The sequence below is a fragment of the Mustela nivalis genome (genome assembly GCF_964662115.1).
Source record: "Mustela nivalis genome assembly, chromosome: 16".
NCBI lineage: Eukaryota > Metazoa > Chordata > Mammalia > Carnivora > Mustelidae > Mustela > Mustela nivalis.
In genome coordinates this window covers 3,005,586-3,023,376 of record NC_139035.1, presented here as the reverse complement: position 1 = coordinate 3,023,376, position 17,791 = coordinate 3,005,586, and the positions used below count along the sequence as shown (strand labels likewise).

Sequence of the window (17,791 nt, the reverse complement as noted above, 5' to 3'; positions counted from 1 at the left end):
ATCAGTTTCAAAATTTTTTTCTTATAATGAGAACTTGAAACATTTACTCTCAGCAACTTTCACATCTATGATACAGTATTATTAGCTAAAGTCACCATGCTGTGTATGTATTACATACTTATTTTTTTTTTATCCCTGGAAATTTGTACCTTTTGACCCCTTCACCCATTTTCCCTGCTCCTTATTCCTCACCTCCAGCAACTGCCAGTCTGTTCTCTGTGTCTATGAGCTTGGGGTTTTTTTGTAATTGTTTTTGTTCTTTAAGGTTGCAAATATAAGTGAGATCATGGTATTGGTCTTTCTCTCTATAACCTATTTCACTTAGCATCATGCCCTCATGTTTGAGCTATATTGTCATAAGTGGCAAAACTTCATTCTTTTTGGGGCACCTGGGTGGCTCAGTGGGTTAAGCCTCTGCCTTCTCCTTAGGTCATGATCTCAGGGTCTTGGGATCAAGTCCTACATCAGGCTCTCTGCTCAGCAGGGAGCCTGCTTCCTCCTCTCTCTGCCTGCCTCTCTGCCAACTTGTGATCTCTGTCTGTCAAATAAATAAATAAAATCTTTTAAAAAAAACTTCATTCTTTTTTATAGCTGAATAATATTTGATTGTATTTATAGATACCACGTTGTCTTTATCCACTCATTCGTCAAAGGACCTTAGATTGTTTCCATATCTTGGCTATTGTAAATAATGCTGCAGTGAACATGGGGGTGTGTATCTTCTCAAATTACTGTTTTGTTTTCCTTGGGCAAATACCCGGGAGTGCAATTGCTAGATCATAGGGTAGTTCTATTTTTACTTTTTTTGGGGCATCTCCATATTCTTTTCCAGAGTGGCCACACCCACTTACATGCCCGCCGGCAATGGCCAGGGGCCCCCTTTTCTCTACATCTTTACCAATATTTGTTATTTGTCTTTTTCATGAACCATTCTGGTAGGAGGGGGGTAAGTCTTACCGTGGTTTTGATTCACGTTTCCTTGATGATGGGTGATGCTGAGCACCTTTCCAGTAGCTGTGGGTCATTTGTATGTTTTCGTTCTAAATTATTCTTTAACGGTGCCCTGTTTCAGCCATTAGGTGGTGAACTTCTTTACCTCAAAGACCAAAGATCTTCCTATTCTTCTACCTAGGGCACTGCTAAGCCCATAGCTGGTGTTCAATAAGTATATTTTTATTAAATGGGTGATTACTTGGGGATTCTAGTGTGCTTTGGAAATACAGAGTTCTGCCTCCTTAAAGGGCTGCAAAGAATTTAAGAGGTGGTACAATCTGCTCCTCCCTTCAAGGTGATTAAGTTTGTTACAAGATGATGGGACAACAGCAACTACCTGGTCAGGCTCTTGGACTTTTTATGGACTTCCCCAGTTTTCAAATTCCGTAAGTAGTCTGTGGTTTAGATACCAAACTGAGCAGGAGTGGTTTGCACAGGGTGCCTATTGCTTGGCTTCGCTGGGCAACAGACTAGGGTTTTCGAGGGGATGAAAGAGTTTACTTTGGACCTCCTGGTAAAGTTTGGGAAGCCTGGTGCTCACCAGACAAGATGGTTATTGCAGAATGCGTGAGGATCTGGAGATATTTTCCATATCATGTAATATCTTGTAATTCTCACTATTGCATTTTGCTAGATTTAAGGGAGTTTTTGAGCATCTGCAACTGTATGCAGAGATCTTGATTTCTTACTATTTCTGGATCTCTGGCTTCATTCTATCACATATCCAGGACTGTTCTTACCACAGACATACTCCTGTACACGCTTGTCTGGGCCCATGCCTCACTGGTTCTGTCTTATCCCAGGGACAGAAGGAGGGAGACAGGGAAGAAGATTTAGACTTTCCTTTCCTGAAGCTTCTGCCGATACCAGATCAGATGGTACATCACCTTGCAGTGACCCCTCTCGTTAGCCGGCAGGATGCCCTGGGCCATGGGAGGAAGGCTACAGGGACAGAAGGGCAGGATCCCTTTTCCTCTGTCCTGTGACTTTTTCCCTTTCTTGACACCGCCCTGCTCACCAGTGAACATAAGCTCAACTGGATCCTTGTCGTGGAGAGCTTTCGCTGTAGCGGTACGTTTCTTTGTCTTTCTCAGCGATTGGGACTTCAGATAGTATCGGGGAAGTTAGTCTTCCGGATCCACCCGTCATGTCAAGCCTCTCTTTTGGGGGTGACAGCCTCACCCCACTGGCATTTACACTGCTCTCATCATTTCTCTGCACATACCCTGCCTGCCGGGATGTCTTAACACCTGAATGCCCATCACGCATACCACATTCCTTCTCCTCTTCCTGATGCTGGGGGTGGGGGCCCTTCCACTTTCGTTTTGTCCATACAAGTCTTCTCCGTATAAGACTTGTATGATCTTATGAAGACCCAGAACAAACTTTACTGTCCCCAAGGAGGCTTCCTAACCCCTGCACTTGCTGCTGCTGAGCTCTGAGAGATCAAACACTGTGTCCCACACTGCTCAATGTTGCAGACTTCCAGGGATTGTCTGCTAATGGTCTCATGAATGTTAATGACCTGTGTAGAGATATTTCATATTTCCTATCATGTATACTTTTAATTTTATCTTCATCAGCACCTAGTGGAGAGCTGGGTATTCATCAGGAGCTCCGTAAATAAATGTGGATTTAACCTGATGACCCCTTTCTAAGTGTTTCCTTATTTGTGACACAGAACAGTGATTAGCTATCTGCTGGAGTACTATCTGTACCACAGCATTTGGAACAGACGTCATGTCTTTCCACAGGAACGCTTGGGCCCATTCTTCCTTTGTTTTGCATATAATACACTATGTTTTCCTTTTCAGGCATGTCCATGCCAAATTTTTTTTTTTTTTTTTTTTTTTTTTTTGTCATTACAATTGGTTGCAAAACACATTCTCTACATTCTGTTGTGTTATGTGAAACTAGTTTCGGGTTATGAATCCACTTAAATCCATGGGATTTTGGCATACGTTTTCCTTCTGACATGGCTGAGGGGGCAGTGGGGAAGGTGGCGAGTTAGATGGTGAGTTAGATTCTTGAGTTGGAGATTAGGTCAGTCACTCCACAAAGATGACTTACTGCTTAACCAAAGGCATCCCCATAGCTGAAAACCCCTGGCATCAACCAAGCCTGGTTTCCCCAGACTGCTATTCAATTCAGTTAAATTCATTCACTAACTCATTTAGTCATTCATTAAAATATATATATGCCTACTACTTGCCAAGTCCAGTTGTGGGCACCGGGGATTCGGTGTGAATAACTTGATAATGAGCTATTGAGGAGTCACAGGAGATGTGGGGACAAAGGAGGCACTTCGGTTCCAGCATTCACAGGTCATCTCTCATGGATGTGTCTGTGCAGAGAAGAGTGGCAGTGGAGGGGAGAGACTGAGACAAGTGCACGCATTACTCTGGTGGGGTTGTTGGGCTTGGTCACCATCAACATTGCGTATTTCCTGTGTCACTAAAGCTAGAGGACTGGACCAGATCACTTTCTTTGCCCTTTATTCTTTCTTTCCAGTCTTTCTTTTATTCTTTAAAAGAATATTACATATAGGGGTATCTGGGTGGCTCAGTGGGTTAGAGCCTCTGCCTTCAGCTCAGGTCATGGTCTCATGGTCCTGGGATCAAGCCCTGCATCAGACTCTCTGCTCAGCAAGGAGCCTACTTCCCCCTCTCTCTGTCTCTCTGCCTACTTGTGATCTCTCTCTGTCAAATAAATAAATAAAATCTTAAAAAAAAGAATATTACATATAATATATAATGATAATACTAGAAGTGTAATAACATGAAATATGAGATGAAATATTTTAATTATTATATTCTTTATTTTCTATTATTCTATGATATTTAAACAATTAATTTGTGTATATATATTTTAAAAGATTTTTTACTTATTTATTTGACACACAGAGAGAGAGATCTCAAGCAGGCAGAGAAGCAGGCTGAGATAGAGGGGGAAGCAGGCTCCCTGCCGAGCAGAGAGCCTGACGTGGGGCTCCATCCCAGGACCCTGAGATCAAGACCTGAGCCGAAGGCAGAGGCTTAACCCAATGAACCACCCATATAAAAATATATATTTTTTATATAAAAATATAAAAATATATATTTTTTACATATAAAAATGTATATATATATATATTCATTTTTTAAAATTTTTTATTTTTTATAAACATATATTTTTATCCCCAGGGGTACAGGTCTGTGAATCTCCAGGTTTACACACTTCACAGCACTCACCAAAGCACATACCCTCCCCAATGTCCATAATCCCACCCCCTTCTCCCAACCCCCCTCCCCCCAGCAACCCTCAGTTTGTTTTGTGAGATTAAGAGTCACTTATGGTTTGTCTCCCTCCCAATCCCATCTTGTTTCATTGATTCTATATTTTTTATTCATTGTTTTCCTCCAATAGAATGTAACCTTTGTAATAGTAGGAACCATTTCTATCTGATTCACTGGTAGGTCCTAGGGCCTGGGATAGACTCTAGCATGTAATAAACATTTAATAATTACGATGAATTCTATCCTAAATATTATCATTTTTACTGAGACTTTTGGACTGGAAAACAGAATAATGGTTTTGGAGCTGGAAGCATTAGCACCGAAATGCTATTTGCAGCAGATCAGCAGTCTGAGAACGAAGCAGATTATGTTGCCTCCCGTATTGTGTTTATTGTTCTGCAGGAAGAAGACTGACTGAGGAGAGGTGAGGGGGATAACATGAAATGTTACTGAATAACACGGAACACTGGGCAGGACGACGGTGATCTGAGGATGCAAGGGACACGCACTTGGATAGGAGTTTGCCATTATCTTGTTGGAAAGTTTTCAGGAAGTCATTATTTTCTTAATTGAAAGCTCTGGGTCTTAACTTGATAGTTTAGTGCCTCCCTTTAATTTATATACGTTTGGGAAAGGAGGATGAATATTTCCAGTTACGCCTTCCCCGAGAGGCTCCTGTTTGCCTATACACAGAGAATTTTCCATCTGTTGGTTTTGCTGCCGCTCTCTGAGCTGATCCTTGAGCCAGTCCACGGCCGGGGGGGGGGGGGGGGGGGGGGGGGAGCGCACACTGGCGCGCTGCAGGGTCTGGGGTGAGTCTTGCTTTAGTAATACTCGAGTCCGACAGAAGCTCTTCCTTCACTGGTCTCCTCACCAAGCCTTTTGAGAAGTCCTGCTGCCCTGGGCCCTCCGCAGCCACGAGAAAGCGCAGATTTCTAACCACCGGCGGCGGCGTTCGCGTCCAAGGGCCCGAGCTGCTCACTCCACACTGCCTTTAAACTGAGGCCATGCGTGCTCGTTTGCGCTGGTCCCGGCTCATCACGGAGGGCGGCAGGGACACTGCCCATGTCTATTCCTTATAGACACAGGACTCATCTGATGCCCAACTTCGGGTCTGCAGTTCTCCCAGGGCCTGGCCTTGACACACCTTTCTTAGACTGCTCAGCGGTCTAGGACTCTCCAGCCAGCTGTCCTGCCCCTGCTTTGTGAAGACCAGCGCCCTACCTGACCGCTGTTCCTGCCTCTCCGCTGTCTCCCTGTTACCATTCACAGGTAGGCTTTCTCCTAATAAAATCCTGGCTTGCTTAGTCCTGTCTTGGCTTCTCCTTCTGGAAGAACCCTGGACTAACACGCCCATTCTCTGTGACTGCACTTTTACCCTCTTTTTGAAATCAGAACTGAACTTCTGTTCTGATCCTGAGGCCACTCGACTGGGGCTCTGATATTGTCTGGTTCTGGGCAGTATTCTCTTCGGTCAGATGCGGCATCTCTCCCACATGCCATTTGCTTCTGGCGGGACTCGAAATGGATGGGCCATGTGGACTGACCGTGTTCTTCCAGAAATGTCTGCAAGAATTCGACTATTGCTACTACCCAGAAACTCATCGTCTTGTCATCGTTATTGCTAAGACCAAAAAATCGACTCGTGCTCCTCATGGCTATCAACAAGGAGCTGATCTAAGTTGCAGACTGGAATTTTTCTTTAATCACTGGCCACCTTTCTGTGGTTAGTCCTGGGACCTGCTGGTTAGGTACTTAAGCCTGTGGCCTGCATGATTTGGGGGATTTGTTCCCTTTACAGCAGCCTATAGCTGATGTCCTAGCTTCCCCTGTATCAAGAGTTAGAGGACCAGTAACCCAGAAAAGAAATGACATGTTTTCAGAAATCTTTATTAAGAATGAATTTCAGGGGCGCCTGGGTGGCTCAGTGGGTTAAGCCTCTGCCTTCAGCTCAGGTCATGATCTCAGGGTCCTGGGATCAAGCCCTGCATCAGGGGGGGGTCTCTGCTCAGCGGGGAGCCTGCTTCCCCACACCCCTGCTTGCCTCTCTGTCTACTTGTGATATCTGTCTGTCAAATAAATAAATAAAATCTTCTAAAAAAAGAGTGAATTACAGATCATACAGATCATTTATTGGGATTGATGTGAAAGCAGAAGAAAGATGAAAGCAGTGGATATTTGAGTGACACAGAAAATATTCTAAGCAGCACAAAAGCCAAAGGACAAGCCTGTAACTTCCAAGTAAAGCCTCATTACTGTCACGGATTTTTCAATGTCAGGGAGTACCTTAGGCTTTCTACATACCTGTGTCGTGGACTCAACCAGAATTGAAATCTCTGTTTGTCAGACACCCACCCAGTTACACAACATGCAGGAGGCTGTGGATTTCTACATCCGTTATCGTATTACAGCATAATCCCTTTGGCAATCAGAAATAGGCAATTATCCTGACCAGCTCCTGTTTCCAACTTAGCGAGCTCTTTATCTTCAGCGCTTCCACCAAACTTAAACTGGTAACTGAGTGTGAGAAGCTGTGAATACAGTAGAGACAAAGGCTACAGGAAAATGTTCGAGCAGTGTAGGCACCATCTAAAGATTAGAAATCATAGTCAGAACTTCCTTTATTAAAGAGTGTTATCTTTTTTACAAAAAGATTTTAAAATTTTATTTGAGAGCGACAGTGAGCAAGAGAGAGCATAAGCCAAGGAGTCCCATGTGGGGCTCGATCCCAGGACCCTGAGATCATGACCTGAGCTCAAGGCAGAGGCTTAAGAGACTGAGCCACCCAGGTGCCCCTAAATAGTGTTATCTTAACCTAAGGAAACTGTCAAGAGAGAGAGATGGTTTTCTAGATTGTAAGTGCTTCCCTCCAATGCTTTGTGGTGAGGATTAGCCCACACCCTGCCAGGGAACTGGAAGATCTCTGGATGTACCACTCCTTCCTGTGTATTTCCTCTTCTGGGATGTGGGCGGGGAGCATGTCCTGGCTGGCTTTCACGCGCTTCTTAAAAAAAGGACAAGGTCAACTTGAAGGCGCTTGGAGAACACAAAGGTTATCTGCTAAAGATGGTGAGAACAGTGAACCAGGTTAATCATGTGCCTCTGCACTTCAGGCAGCAGCTGATTTGCCACATGACTTAGGAATAGGGGTTTCCTTTCATTACTTGACTTTTAACTCTCAAATAGTATCAAAATGAGTAATGTCTTCAGTTGGTATAATTGTAAAAAAGAGGGATTGTTTCAAGAAGATAAACTTCTTCTGTCTTTAAAGTATTCCCAATTACTTTTATAAATGTGAATGAATCAAGTAACGTGCAAATTTGTCTTTGCCCGGGTCTATCATTTTAAACCTTTTTTCAAGAATAGTAGACGGAACGGTGGAGGTAGAAGGAAGTGAAAACATTTGCTGACGCTGTGCATAGGCAGGTGCTGAGGGGTCAGGGGCTGAACTGGGTCTTCCCCAGTTTCCTGTGCTGAAGTTCTAATGCACATACCTCAGAATGTGACTGTATTTGGAAATCAGGTCTTTAAAGAGATACTTAAGTTCAAATGAGGTCTTAGGGTAGACCCAATCCCATAGGACTGGTGTCCTTACCAGGAGAGGGAATGTGAACACAGCCGCACACAGAGGAAGGACCACGTGAAGACACAGGGAGGAAAAGTTGTCATCAACAAGAAAACAACGCTGCTGACACCTGCATATTGTGCCTGTAGGCTCCAGAATTGTGAGAAAATGCATTTCTTTTGTTTAAGCCACTCAGGCGTGGTCTCCTGTTAGGGCAGCTCTAGCAAACTAATGCATGAGGCAAAGAAGGAAATCAGGGGTTATGCCTGCGGTGTCCAGCTTGAGAAGCTGTATATGGAGAAGTCTCACTACCAGGATGAGGAAAAGTTCAGAGAAGGTACTGAGCGTCTCTTACCGATTCCCAGTCACTTCTGGAAGCCAATGCAAAAGGCTGACTTTGTGGGGCCAGTAGCATTGATCAATGCCAGTAAATTGGACGTTCTAGTCATTTCGTACACACAAAACTTACAAGGCACTTGCTACCAAAAGGGGGCATTGCACTGGATTGTGCTGAGGACCACTGACCTCTAGCATCTTGAGTCAGGAGGCCGCTTGGCCCAAACTCCTATTCCTAAAGTCCGGGCACTTATACTCCGGGTGTTGTCTCCAAACAAGATGACAGGCGCAGGCCCAGATTCACAATGACGGAACTAGAAGAACTGATCTATCCCAAAACCTTGAACTTGCAGCTGTATCTTTAGGATAAAGATAAAGATATTATGAATTTTTATTTTTGTAATAAAACTTACAGTAATTATCTTGCGATGACCCATGTCAAAGGATTATGTGGGGATTGATTATGCTTTAATACTTTATCAAACTCGAAAATGATAGCAGGTACTAGCAGTTTCTAAAAATCTTTGGTAACTGAGGTTACAGAGGCTGGATGTGTATGAGTGTTTCTGCTCATCGAAAGCAAAGTTAGATTTTTCAGTTTTCTGTTACATTCCGGACTGTAACTGCCTGAAGACAGGAACCATTTCTAACTCGGCTTTCCTGTCTAGCATGGTGTCTAGCATGGTGGCTTGGCCAGAGTAGGCTGTCTGTTAGTGCCGGAGGAACAGATCTAAGATGCTGGCAAAGAGACCTAATTAATATTTAATATTATTAATATTTTCTAGGGCTGGGCCTGTGTTAGGTGATAAACACTTTAACCTGTCTTCACAGAATTTATTATTTAATATTAGTGTTTCCTATTTCCGATTAATGTAGCACTATCAGTCTTGTTCTTGCAGTTGTTGCTGACAATAGCAGCTCCTGCTACTTGAGTTTATTTAATGGGGTGTCACCTCTCGGATTATACTGTCTTCCGATTACTGCATGGTAATATTAGCCCTGGCCTGCAGAATCGGATTTTTTGAAGAGAAATAAAAGAATAGCTAAAAATGAACAACGTTTATCACTCCAAGGTGTAAGCAGCCTGAAAAGGAGTAAATTTAAATATAAACTTGTTAATGTTTGTTCTTACCTCCCAGGCTGTAAATTCTGTGAAGACAAGTTATGTGTTGATCACCTAAGACAAGGCCCAGCCCACAAAATGCTTCATAAATGTGTGTTGCATGAATGACTTAGAGAAAGTTACTGTCCTGTTTTTTGAAGTACAAACCTTGCTTGGTCACCAGAGGCTTCTTTCTTTCCTTGACAGGCCACAATCGTAATAAAATGGTCACTTGGAAGGCAGAATGCCGTACCTTCAAAGTGTGGGGCTCAGGGGACACTTAATTCCTTGTTAGAAGCACTTGTGATACCTCCAGTGTTTTGTTATTAAGCACAATAGAATAGGAAAAATTAATTGAAAATGAATTATGTATTTTAAAAATACTTGAGGAAAAGATCCTGACCAAAGCACTTTATATATTTTTTATTCAAATAGACAAAGATTGATTTTATAGATGAAAATGTATATAGCACACATAGTTTTGCAAGACTTTCACTTGGAGTAGCAAAATGACCCACGTGTGAAAGGCCAGCATTAGATGTTCCCCTTTCAATGAATTTTCTTGAGAGCAGATAGTTTTCTACTGAATCTTCTGGCTTTAAGATAGCAGGAGGCTCTCCTACTCATGTTGTACGTCTGCTCCTGCCCTCTCGTGGCCTCTGCCACCGACGTAAGCTCTCGTGAGTGGGCTTTGCTACCCCATCGAATCCCTGTCATTTGGCTTTAGGAACCCCTCCCTTCCCTAGGGTTTGACTCCTGCTCCCCCCACCAGCCCCAGCCCAGGGGGGATTTGACCACCGTATTAATCATGTCTCTTTATTCAGTATTTTTGATGCTTTGTCATCTTGGAGTCCCATTAGCTGTGGTGGGACTGACTGCCCTTCCCAGGGCTAGCTGATCTGTACAGAGAGCAAAAAACTCACCTGGCCCAAGGAATGTGGCTTTCATAATAAGCACAGCCACCAACCCAGAGCTCACACCCCCATCCCTCCTCTGTTGGCTCTCACACTCCAGGTACCAGACAACTAGGCACGACCCCATACACCCCAGAGCCCGCTGAAATTATTCAAACCAGTTGGTCCTAAACCTGCTTACGCTGCCTCCCCTGTTCCTTCTCACAGAACCTCCCCGCCAAAAGAAAAACCAAAAACCAAAACCAAAGACAAAAACAAGCCACAACCAACAAAGGCTCTTGCCCATGTTTTCTCTTCCCTCGGCCTCCTGTCTGACCCTGGAGCTCCCTGTGCAGTGGGCATGCCTCCTGCTCTTGGGATCTGCGAGTAGTAACAACCCATCTTTTCAATGGCAATCATGTCCTGCTCTGTTGGCCTCGCCATAGCCGAATAATAATAAAAGCTACACTTTCAGGGAGCCACCCATAGCAAAACAGTCTCTTATCACCTTACACTTAATGCTTTGTGTCTGGAACATTTGATTGGGGCTGAATGATGCCTGTTTTCAACAAGAATAGCTAATATTTATTGGCTGCTTACGAGGTGCCAGATACGATTCCAAGCACTGCGGAAACAGCTATGGCCAGTGTTTCTCTGTCTCCGATCTTACTTCTAGAGAGGGGAGAGATCACTCACAAACGCAGGGCAACTATGTCAGATGCCATGAGGGAAATGCAGGACAGGAGGTGGAGAGCGACAAAGGATTGTATTTTTGTGTAGATTTGACATTTGAGTGGTGCCTGGAGTGAACGTTGGGGTTGGATCTCATGTAACATTGAGCTTGGCTGGGTAATTGCATGTAGGGGAATATGCTCACTTTTTTTTTTTTTTTTTAAAGATTTTATGTATTTGTGAGAGAGCGCGCGAGAGAGCGCGAGCACACAAGTAGGGGGAGCGGGCAGGCGGAGGCAGAAGCAGGATCCCCACTGAGCAAGGAGCCCAGTGTGGGACTTGATTCCCAGGACCCTGGGATCATGACCTGAGCCAAAAGCAGACACTTAAGCCACTGAGCCACCCAGGCGTCCCAATATGCTCACTTCTTGAAAGACCATTTGGGGTAGATCCAAGAGTCCTTTAAATATTCCTCCTCTAGTCACTCCTACTGAAGGAGAAAGCAGAACAACAAAAGGGAAGGAGGAAGACAAAGAAGTTAGAGAAGGAGAAAGGGAGAAAGAAGAACAATACTTAGAAAGAGGAGGAAGATAAAGAGGAAGGGGAAAGGAACAGAGGAGTGAGAAGATGGGTAGATCTATACATTGACGCTTGGCTTCGTATTTGGCTGAGAACAACTGCTTGGCGTCGGGAGCTTGAGACCTCTAGAAGGGCTGAAGAGCCAAAAGCCTGCCTCAGATCCCTGTTGCCTGTCCTGGAAAATGGTGCAGTCAACAACCCTGTGATCATGCCAGTCAGCTCTGAGGCTCGTCAGTGTAGCTGTGTCTGCTGCAAAAAGACAATTGATTTTTATTTGGGTATAGTTTTAATATCTGACCATGCACTTTAAAGTTCTGGTAAGAATTGTGAGATGACATTGCGAGTGAAAAGATATTTTGTGCTTCAGGTATCCAAATTGTGTGTCTGTTGAGGTATAAATATACATTTAGTTCTGTCAGTAAAATACATAAAAACAAGTGATTGAAAATCATTACTGTTATGTGTAGAAGTAATCTAAACATTGGCAGTAGTTCGATTTAGCATGGAAATATGATGTGAATAGGATCATTAAGAGAATGTATTGGCTACATTAATTTAGGAAGAATATCATATCCTTTATGAGTCAATCAGTGTTTACAAAAACTTAATCACACGAGGAAAAATAGCAAATTGGATTATACCATTTTCATCTGCAGTTTATTTTCTGTGCTAGTATTGATAACATCAAGCAAAATAAACTCATGGGTTGTCATTAATTTCTCATTATCTGATTCCATCTAGCACATGGAGTTCAAGAGAAGTTCTGTTTCACTTGGGAACATTCGGGAATGTTTCACATCTTGTGAGCAGCCCTTAAAAGCAGAATGTTACTTTGTTATCTTAAACAATTAGGGAAAGGGAAATATTTTTTTTTTAAAGATTTTATTTATTTATTTGACAGAGAGAGATTACAAGTAGGCAGAGAGAGAGAGGAGGAAGTAGGCTCCCTGCTGAGCAGAGACCCCGATGTGGGACTCGATCCCAGGACCCTGAGATCATGACCCGAGCCGAAGGCAGCGGCTTAACCCACTGAGCCACCCAGGTGCCCGGGAAAGGGAAATATTTAAAATTGTGTACAACAACATCCATGATAGATCTTAGCTCCAAAGAAAAAAATGTAAAGAGAATTAAAAAAAAAAAAAAAAGAGAAGGAAAAGTACAAAGAAAAATGTGGTTTTTTGTTCCTTTCCCGTATATGTATCTTGCTGCCCCCCTGGCTTCAGAAGTGAAGGCATCATAAGAAGTAGGCGACGTAACCATGTATGGAGCCCTCTGGTGACTGATGACGAGGACAGATTATTTTATCTGCTCTATAATGGCAAACTTTAAAAAATGTTAAACTATCAGAGGTTTAACTATACAATGTGATAATACTTTCAAAAATCAAACTTTAGATTTATGCTGTTACCCCAGAAGTTCAGGTAATAAAGGCAGCAATTTTGGCAATGCTTTTGGTTAAATGTTTATTTATTTGAGACATTTCATTCATCCAAAAGGCATATTTCATGTTCTACTCATTGTTGTTGACATTGTTTTGCTGCTACATGTTGGAAATCTTGTGTCCTGAGAATATAGCTATGATAAGTTCCCTCTTGTTAACTTTCGTTATCGACCAGGCCTCCGTGCTCTGCTCTTTGGCCAGGGATCAGGACTCATTGCCTGGAGGATTTGGTGTAGAACAAAAATAGAATTAATAGCCAAATTCTCTACTTGATCTCCTGAAAATGGTTTGCAGGGGTGGCCGGAGGATGTCTATAACTATTCCGCTGAATTTGCTCTTTGTTTAGATTTAAAGTATGTATTTCAAACCTTGATTGAAGGAGAAAAGAAACATGTCAAAATGTTTCAAGAGACGATTGAGATTAGAGGTGAAGAGCGTAATTGTGATGATGAGATGTTAGTGGAACCTAAAGAGAAATGATTAGTGCTGTCTTTAGATCATCGCATGATTCTTAAAGAGGCTTATTTAAAAGCCTGGAAATAGTACAGTTTTACTAATGTCTGTTGAGTAGGAAAGTAGGAGGTGTGAAACTTTTAATTTTTAAATAGAAAAGTTCCTTCCTGGGTGTGGTCCGTAACTTTCAGAAGCCCGGGACGAATGATAATTAGATCAATGCAAAGAAAACAGCAATGAACAGAGCAGGGAGGATGAGGAGCCTGGCCCAACGGCAGAGCAAGCAAGGCTTCTGAGGGGTCCCGGCAGCCCTCGTCTTCGTGGGCTTCAGGGTCCTGTCCCACTGGGTCAGGATGGCATGTCTGGCTCCTGGCCACTTGCCTGGGCCCACCAGCCTAAACTGGTATGGGCTGCAAGGACCAAAGAACACCTCCACAGCCAGTTTGGGATCTGTGAGGAACAGCCATGGGATGTTGGGCTTTGCCCCGATGAAGGAGGCAAGTTCATCCATATATGTAATATAATCCGTCTGTACCGTCTCGCTGGTGCCAAACCTAGAGGTGGGAAGAGGAAACAGCACTGTGGATTCCGAAGCTCTGTGTACAAGTTTTATAGGAACAAGAACAGGGAAAACGCCTCACATCTTTTTATCAGAGGGAATCGACGTCGGTCCCTTGTGTTGGTAAGGGGACCTCGCTTATTTATTCTGCACTTTGTAGCCTTTCCCAAGAGACCTGCATGCTGATCTCATTTGGACATTCCCCAATACCATGCAGCAGCTGAGAAAGGCCTTTCCATCCCCGTTCACCAGTGGAAATGATCTCTTACTAGGGAAGCTCGTTCATGGCCGCTGAGCTGGTTAGTGACAGAAGTAGGACTAGAGCTCTGTTCTCCTGACTGTTCTCATTTGCTGAGTCCTGTTCCTTAGAGCCATCTGGTTGGCGGCAACCTCTGTACCTTAGATGACTTATGGGCTGGAAAATAGAAGTCCACGTTCGTGTACTCCCAGACTCCTCTGATTTCAAATCCTTTCTAGGTCTTCTTTCTGTCATATATTGCAGGAGCCATGGAGGGATGAAACGGGACTGAGGACTGTGTCAGGGCCAAGGGAATCCTTCATAAATACTTGCTGAGTGGATGGATTTGCTCAGAGCTGTCACCTTAGAGAACTCACTCTGGACCATTTAAGACTAAGAGAGTTACAAGGATTCATGGGTTCTGATTTTTCTATGGAAACCCTAGACCTTTTTCACAATAGGTGCTCTTACCATTTGAGCTTTTTCCCTCTTTTTTTATCAATATCATTCATCATGTCTGTTACGGAAGGCAAAGTACAAGTTCCTAAAAAAAGGTGGGGGAGGGAGGGGAAAGGCATGTGATCGTTAATAAGTCTGGCAGAAGATCAGCCTGCTATTTTTCCTTTTTAATAAGGATTTATGTATCACATTAGTATTTCCATTTCTTCAGGTCATTGCCTAGCAAAATAAAATCTTGAGCAAATCAACAGGTGGTCATTTTGAGAGAAACATGTAGGTCATTTCCAGTTTTCTCAGAACTGAAACGTGACATAATTAAAAACCCAGAACCAAAGAGCTCTGTATCTTTGTATCTTTGCTCTTAAACCAGTTAGCAAATGTTTAAAATCAGTTTTAAGGATTATGTTCTAGTCTCTCAGCTGTATTTTAAAAATGTTATCTAATAGTTTATAGCCAAAGTCATATCAGCATCTCTATTTTAGATTTAAGGAAAAAAAGTTCATAGGAAATTACCCTACTTTGTCAGAAAAAGGAAATTTCCAACAGGTAAGTTGCAGAGTCTATTTAGGTCCCAACTGTCTCTCTGAAGAGCCAACAGTTTCTGGGTGAGACGGAAGACAGGAGCTGTGCTTAGGACACGGAGGACTCGGGGGAGCCCCGAGACACCGGCTCCAGATTGGGACTGTCCAGATAGCAGGCTTATTCTGAAACAGGTTTACAGACTTCTCTGAAACCCATGCCAAAGCATGCTTTTGTGCCCAGAGGTACTTGAAATTTAGGGTGGTTTCTTTGGCAATTTTGGGATCACCTTGAAGAAGACTAGAAATCGCAGATCTGGTGGCTCAGGACCTACAATGGTGGCCTAACTCCTCGTTCCCGCAGTCCTCTCAGGCTGGGTCACCTGAACAGCCTTTGTAGGTAGGCATGGCCGTGTTCCAGACCCTGGACCTTGTCCTGTCCCTGGGCAGAAAGTCAGATCAAGAAGGAAGTGACTGTGCTCACTAGCCCCCCAGCTCCTGCCGCGGGTGCCTATATCTGGCCCCTCTGTTCTGGCATTGAAATTCCCCCATATTGAATTATTCGCCTTATCACTCATTTCCTCTAAGGCTGAGTCTTTGCTTTGAATATCAGTTCTCTATCATTTGGTCTCTGCCTTGTCTCCTTTCTTCAGAGCCCAAGTGACAATGATCCCTGCAGAGTAGGTGTCTGACCCTGTAATGTCAGTCTCCCTGAGCCTGAGCCCTAATTCTGAGTGGAGCTTCATGCCACCACCTTCCTGCCTGTTGCTGTGTGGTGCGGCACATCTCTGACTTGGAGGAAAGCGTGGAGGAGATTTAAAGGGATCACTGATGGATGCTGCTGGCATGATATTGGTGACGGCCTGCCGATGAAGCGGGTCTTAGACACAAAGTGGCAGTCTCCAACTTCCTGTATGAAAGAACACTTAAATCCCAGCAAGTCAGGTAGGACTGAAGCCTTACATATGATTTCAAAGGGAGTAAACCTGCTAAGCTCCCTTTTCTAGAACCAAACAAACTTTGCACATTAAACTTTGACACCTTTTTTTGTTCTACAACCATGGACTTTTGTCTTCTGATTTGAATCTTCATGTAACTGCATTCGAACCTTAATATGAATTAAGGTTTGAGCCTTGTAACTTCTGTTGGAGAATGCTGCCCATTTTCCTTTCCTGACCTCAATCGAGTTTGCTGCTGTTGTTATTATTTTTTTTTTAATTTAATTTAAAATTTTTTCAGTGTTCCAAAATTCATTATGCACTACACTCAGTTCTCCATGCAATCCATGCCCTCCTTAATACCTACCACCAGGCTCACCCAACCCCCCACCCCCTCCCCTCCAAAACCCTTAGTTTGTTTCTCAGAGTCCACAGTCTGTCTTAGTTAGTCTCCCCCTCCGATTTCCCCCAACTCCCTTCTCCTCTCCATCTCCCCGTGTCCTCCATGCTATTCCTTATGCTCCACATGTAAGTGAAACCATATAATGATTGACTCTCTCTGCTTGACTTATTTCACTATTTTCTTAATACAGACTCTCAGTATTCCTCTACCTTAGAGACTGATGATCTGCTACTCCTAGTACTTTCTGCTTCTAATGATCCACTGCTTGTTCTTATCTGATACATGACAGGGAGGAAGATAGAGCAGAAACAACACTGAGTTTCCAGCAATCATAATTTTTTCCATGACTGTGAATATTTGAAGTTGGCTGGATATTGGCTTGGAAACATCTCTTATTAACCTTTCAAACAAGGTCATTCTATTGAGTTTTGAAATAATAATTTTATAGAATTGTCATACATTTAAGACCAGAAGCTCTAGTGTTCTCAAGGTTAGTAAGATTTTACAGCTCTAAGGAGTTATGAATCACAAAATACTTCTTGAATAATATCTTGTGCTATTGCATATGATAATCCAATGTGATATATTTTTAAAAGCTTTTAGAAGATAGTACCAAAAGTATAGAATTATACATTCAAAACTCGATAGGACCTAGGACTTTCCCGTTGTTATTATTGGTTTCACAAAGACTCAAAGGCATTCTTATTGACATCCCTCTTCCCCATCAATGACCTCCTTAGTCTACTTACCTTTTATTACTTGTACTGCCCAGCGGGCTTGCAGGTCAGCTGTGGGAATGGTAGCCCCAAGGGACTGGACAAAACCAATCACTGCCATGGTTGGCTTCTCCAGTTTAGGAGGGAAAATGCCTTTAAACAAGGTGACCTCATTGTTTTTGCACTTAATGATGGACTCATCAAGGAAGGGGTAGTCATAACTATAGCCTGTTGCAAAAATGACACAATCGATGGCCTCAAACACCGTGCCATCCTCAAAAATGGCTGAAGTCTCAGTGAATTCTCTCACATTCGGCTTAATGGACACCGTGCCGCACAGAATGCAAGCCGGGAGTTGATCATTAAACACAGGTTCTTTCCTCAGGGTTCTGTATGGGGAATAGAGACAACTGCTAGAACAGGAACATTTCCTCTTTGCTTTTCTGCTCCATAATAATTAATAATCAACTAATAAGGAAGAAGAAAACTACCCAAGCTTTTTCCCTTGTGCCATGGAGTCTCACCAACTTTCAACTTTTCAGTTTTGAAAAACAAAACTGAAGTAAGGCAGTATTGTGAAGTAAGACAAGCTCCTTTTCCTGATCCGTTCTCTACTTCCCATGATCTTTCTCTCCCCTTCAAACCTCCAAA

General features: G+C 43.2%; 1 protein-coding gene and 1 long non-coding RNA gene across 2 annotated transcripts in view; one reads left to right on the top strand and one right to left on the bottom strand.

Annotated features, from left to right (window-relative positions):
• LOC309849550 (uncharacterized protein) overlaps positions 1 to 17,791 on the bottom strand; it is a 61,398-nt gene that overhangs the window by 23,432 nt on the left and 20,175 nt on the right. The window contains exons 7-10 of the mRNA XM_082702196.1: positions 17,174 to 17,529; positions 14,578 to 14,650; positions 13,542 to 13,863; positions 6,721 to 6,799 (exon numbers count right to left, since the gene is read on the bottom strand). Of these exons, the coding sequence (XP_082558322.1) occupies positions 6,721 to 6,799; positions 13,542 to 13,863; positions 14,578 to 14,650; positions 17,174 to 17,529 (830 nt within the window). The remainder of the gene's footprint in view (positions 1 to 6,720; positions 6,800 to 13,541; positions 13,864 to 14,577; positions 14,651 to 17,173; positions 17,530 to 17,791) is intronic.
• LOC309849840 lies at positions 671 to 6,371 on the top strand. The gene is made up of 4 exons (XR_014303932.1): positions 671 to 946; positions 1,289 to 1,379; positions 4,671 to 5,540; positions 5,690 to 6,371. It is a non-coding gene; the product is annotated as an uncharacterized lncRNA (long non-coding RNA).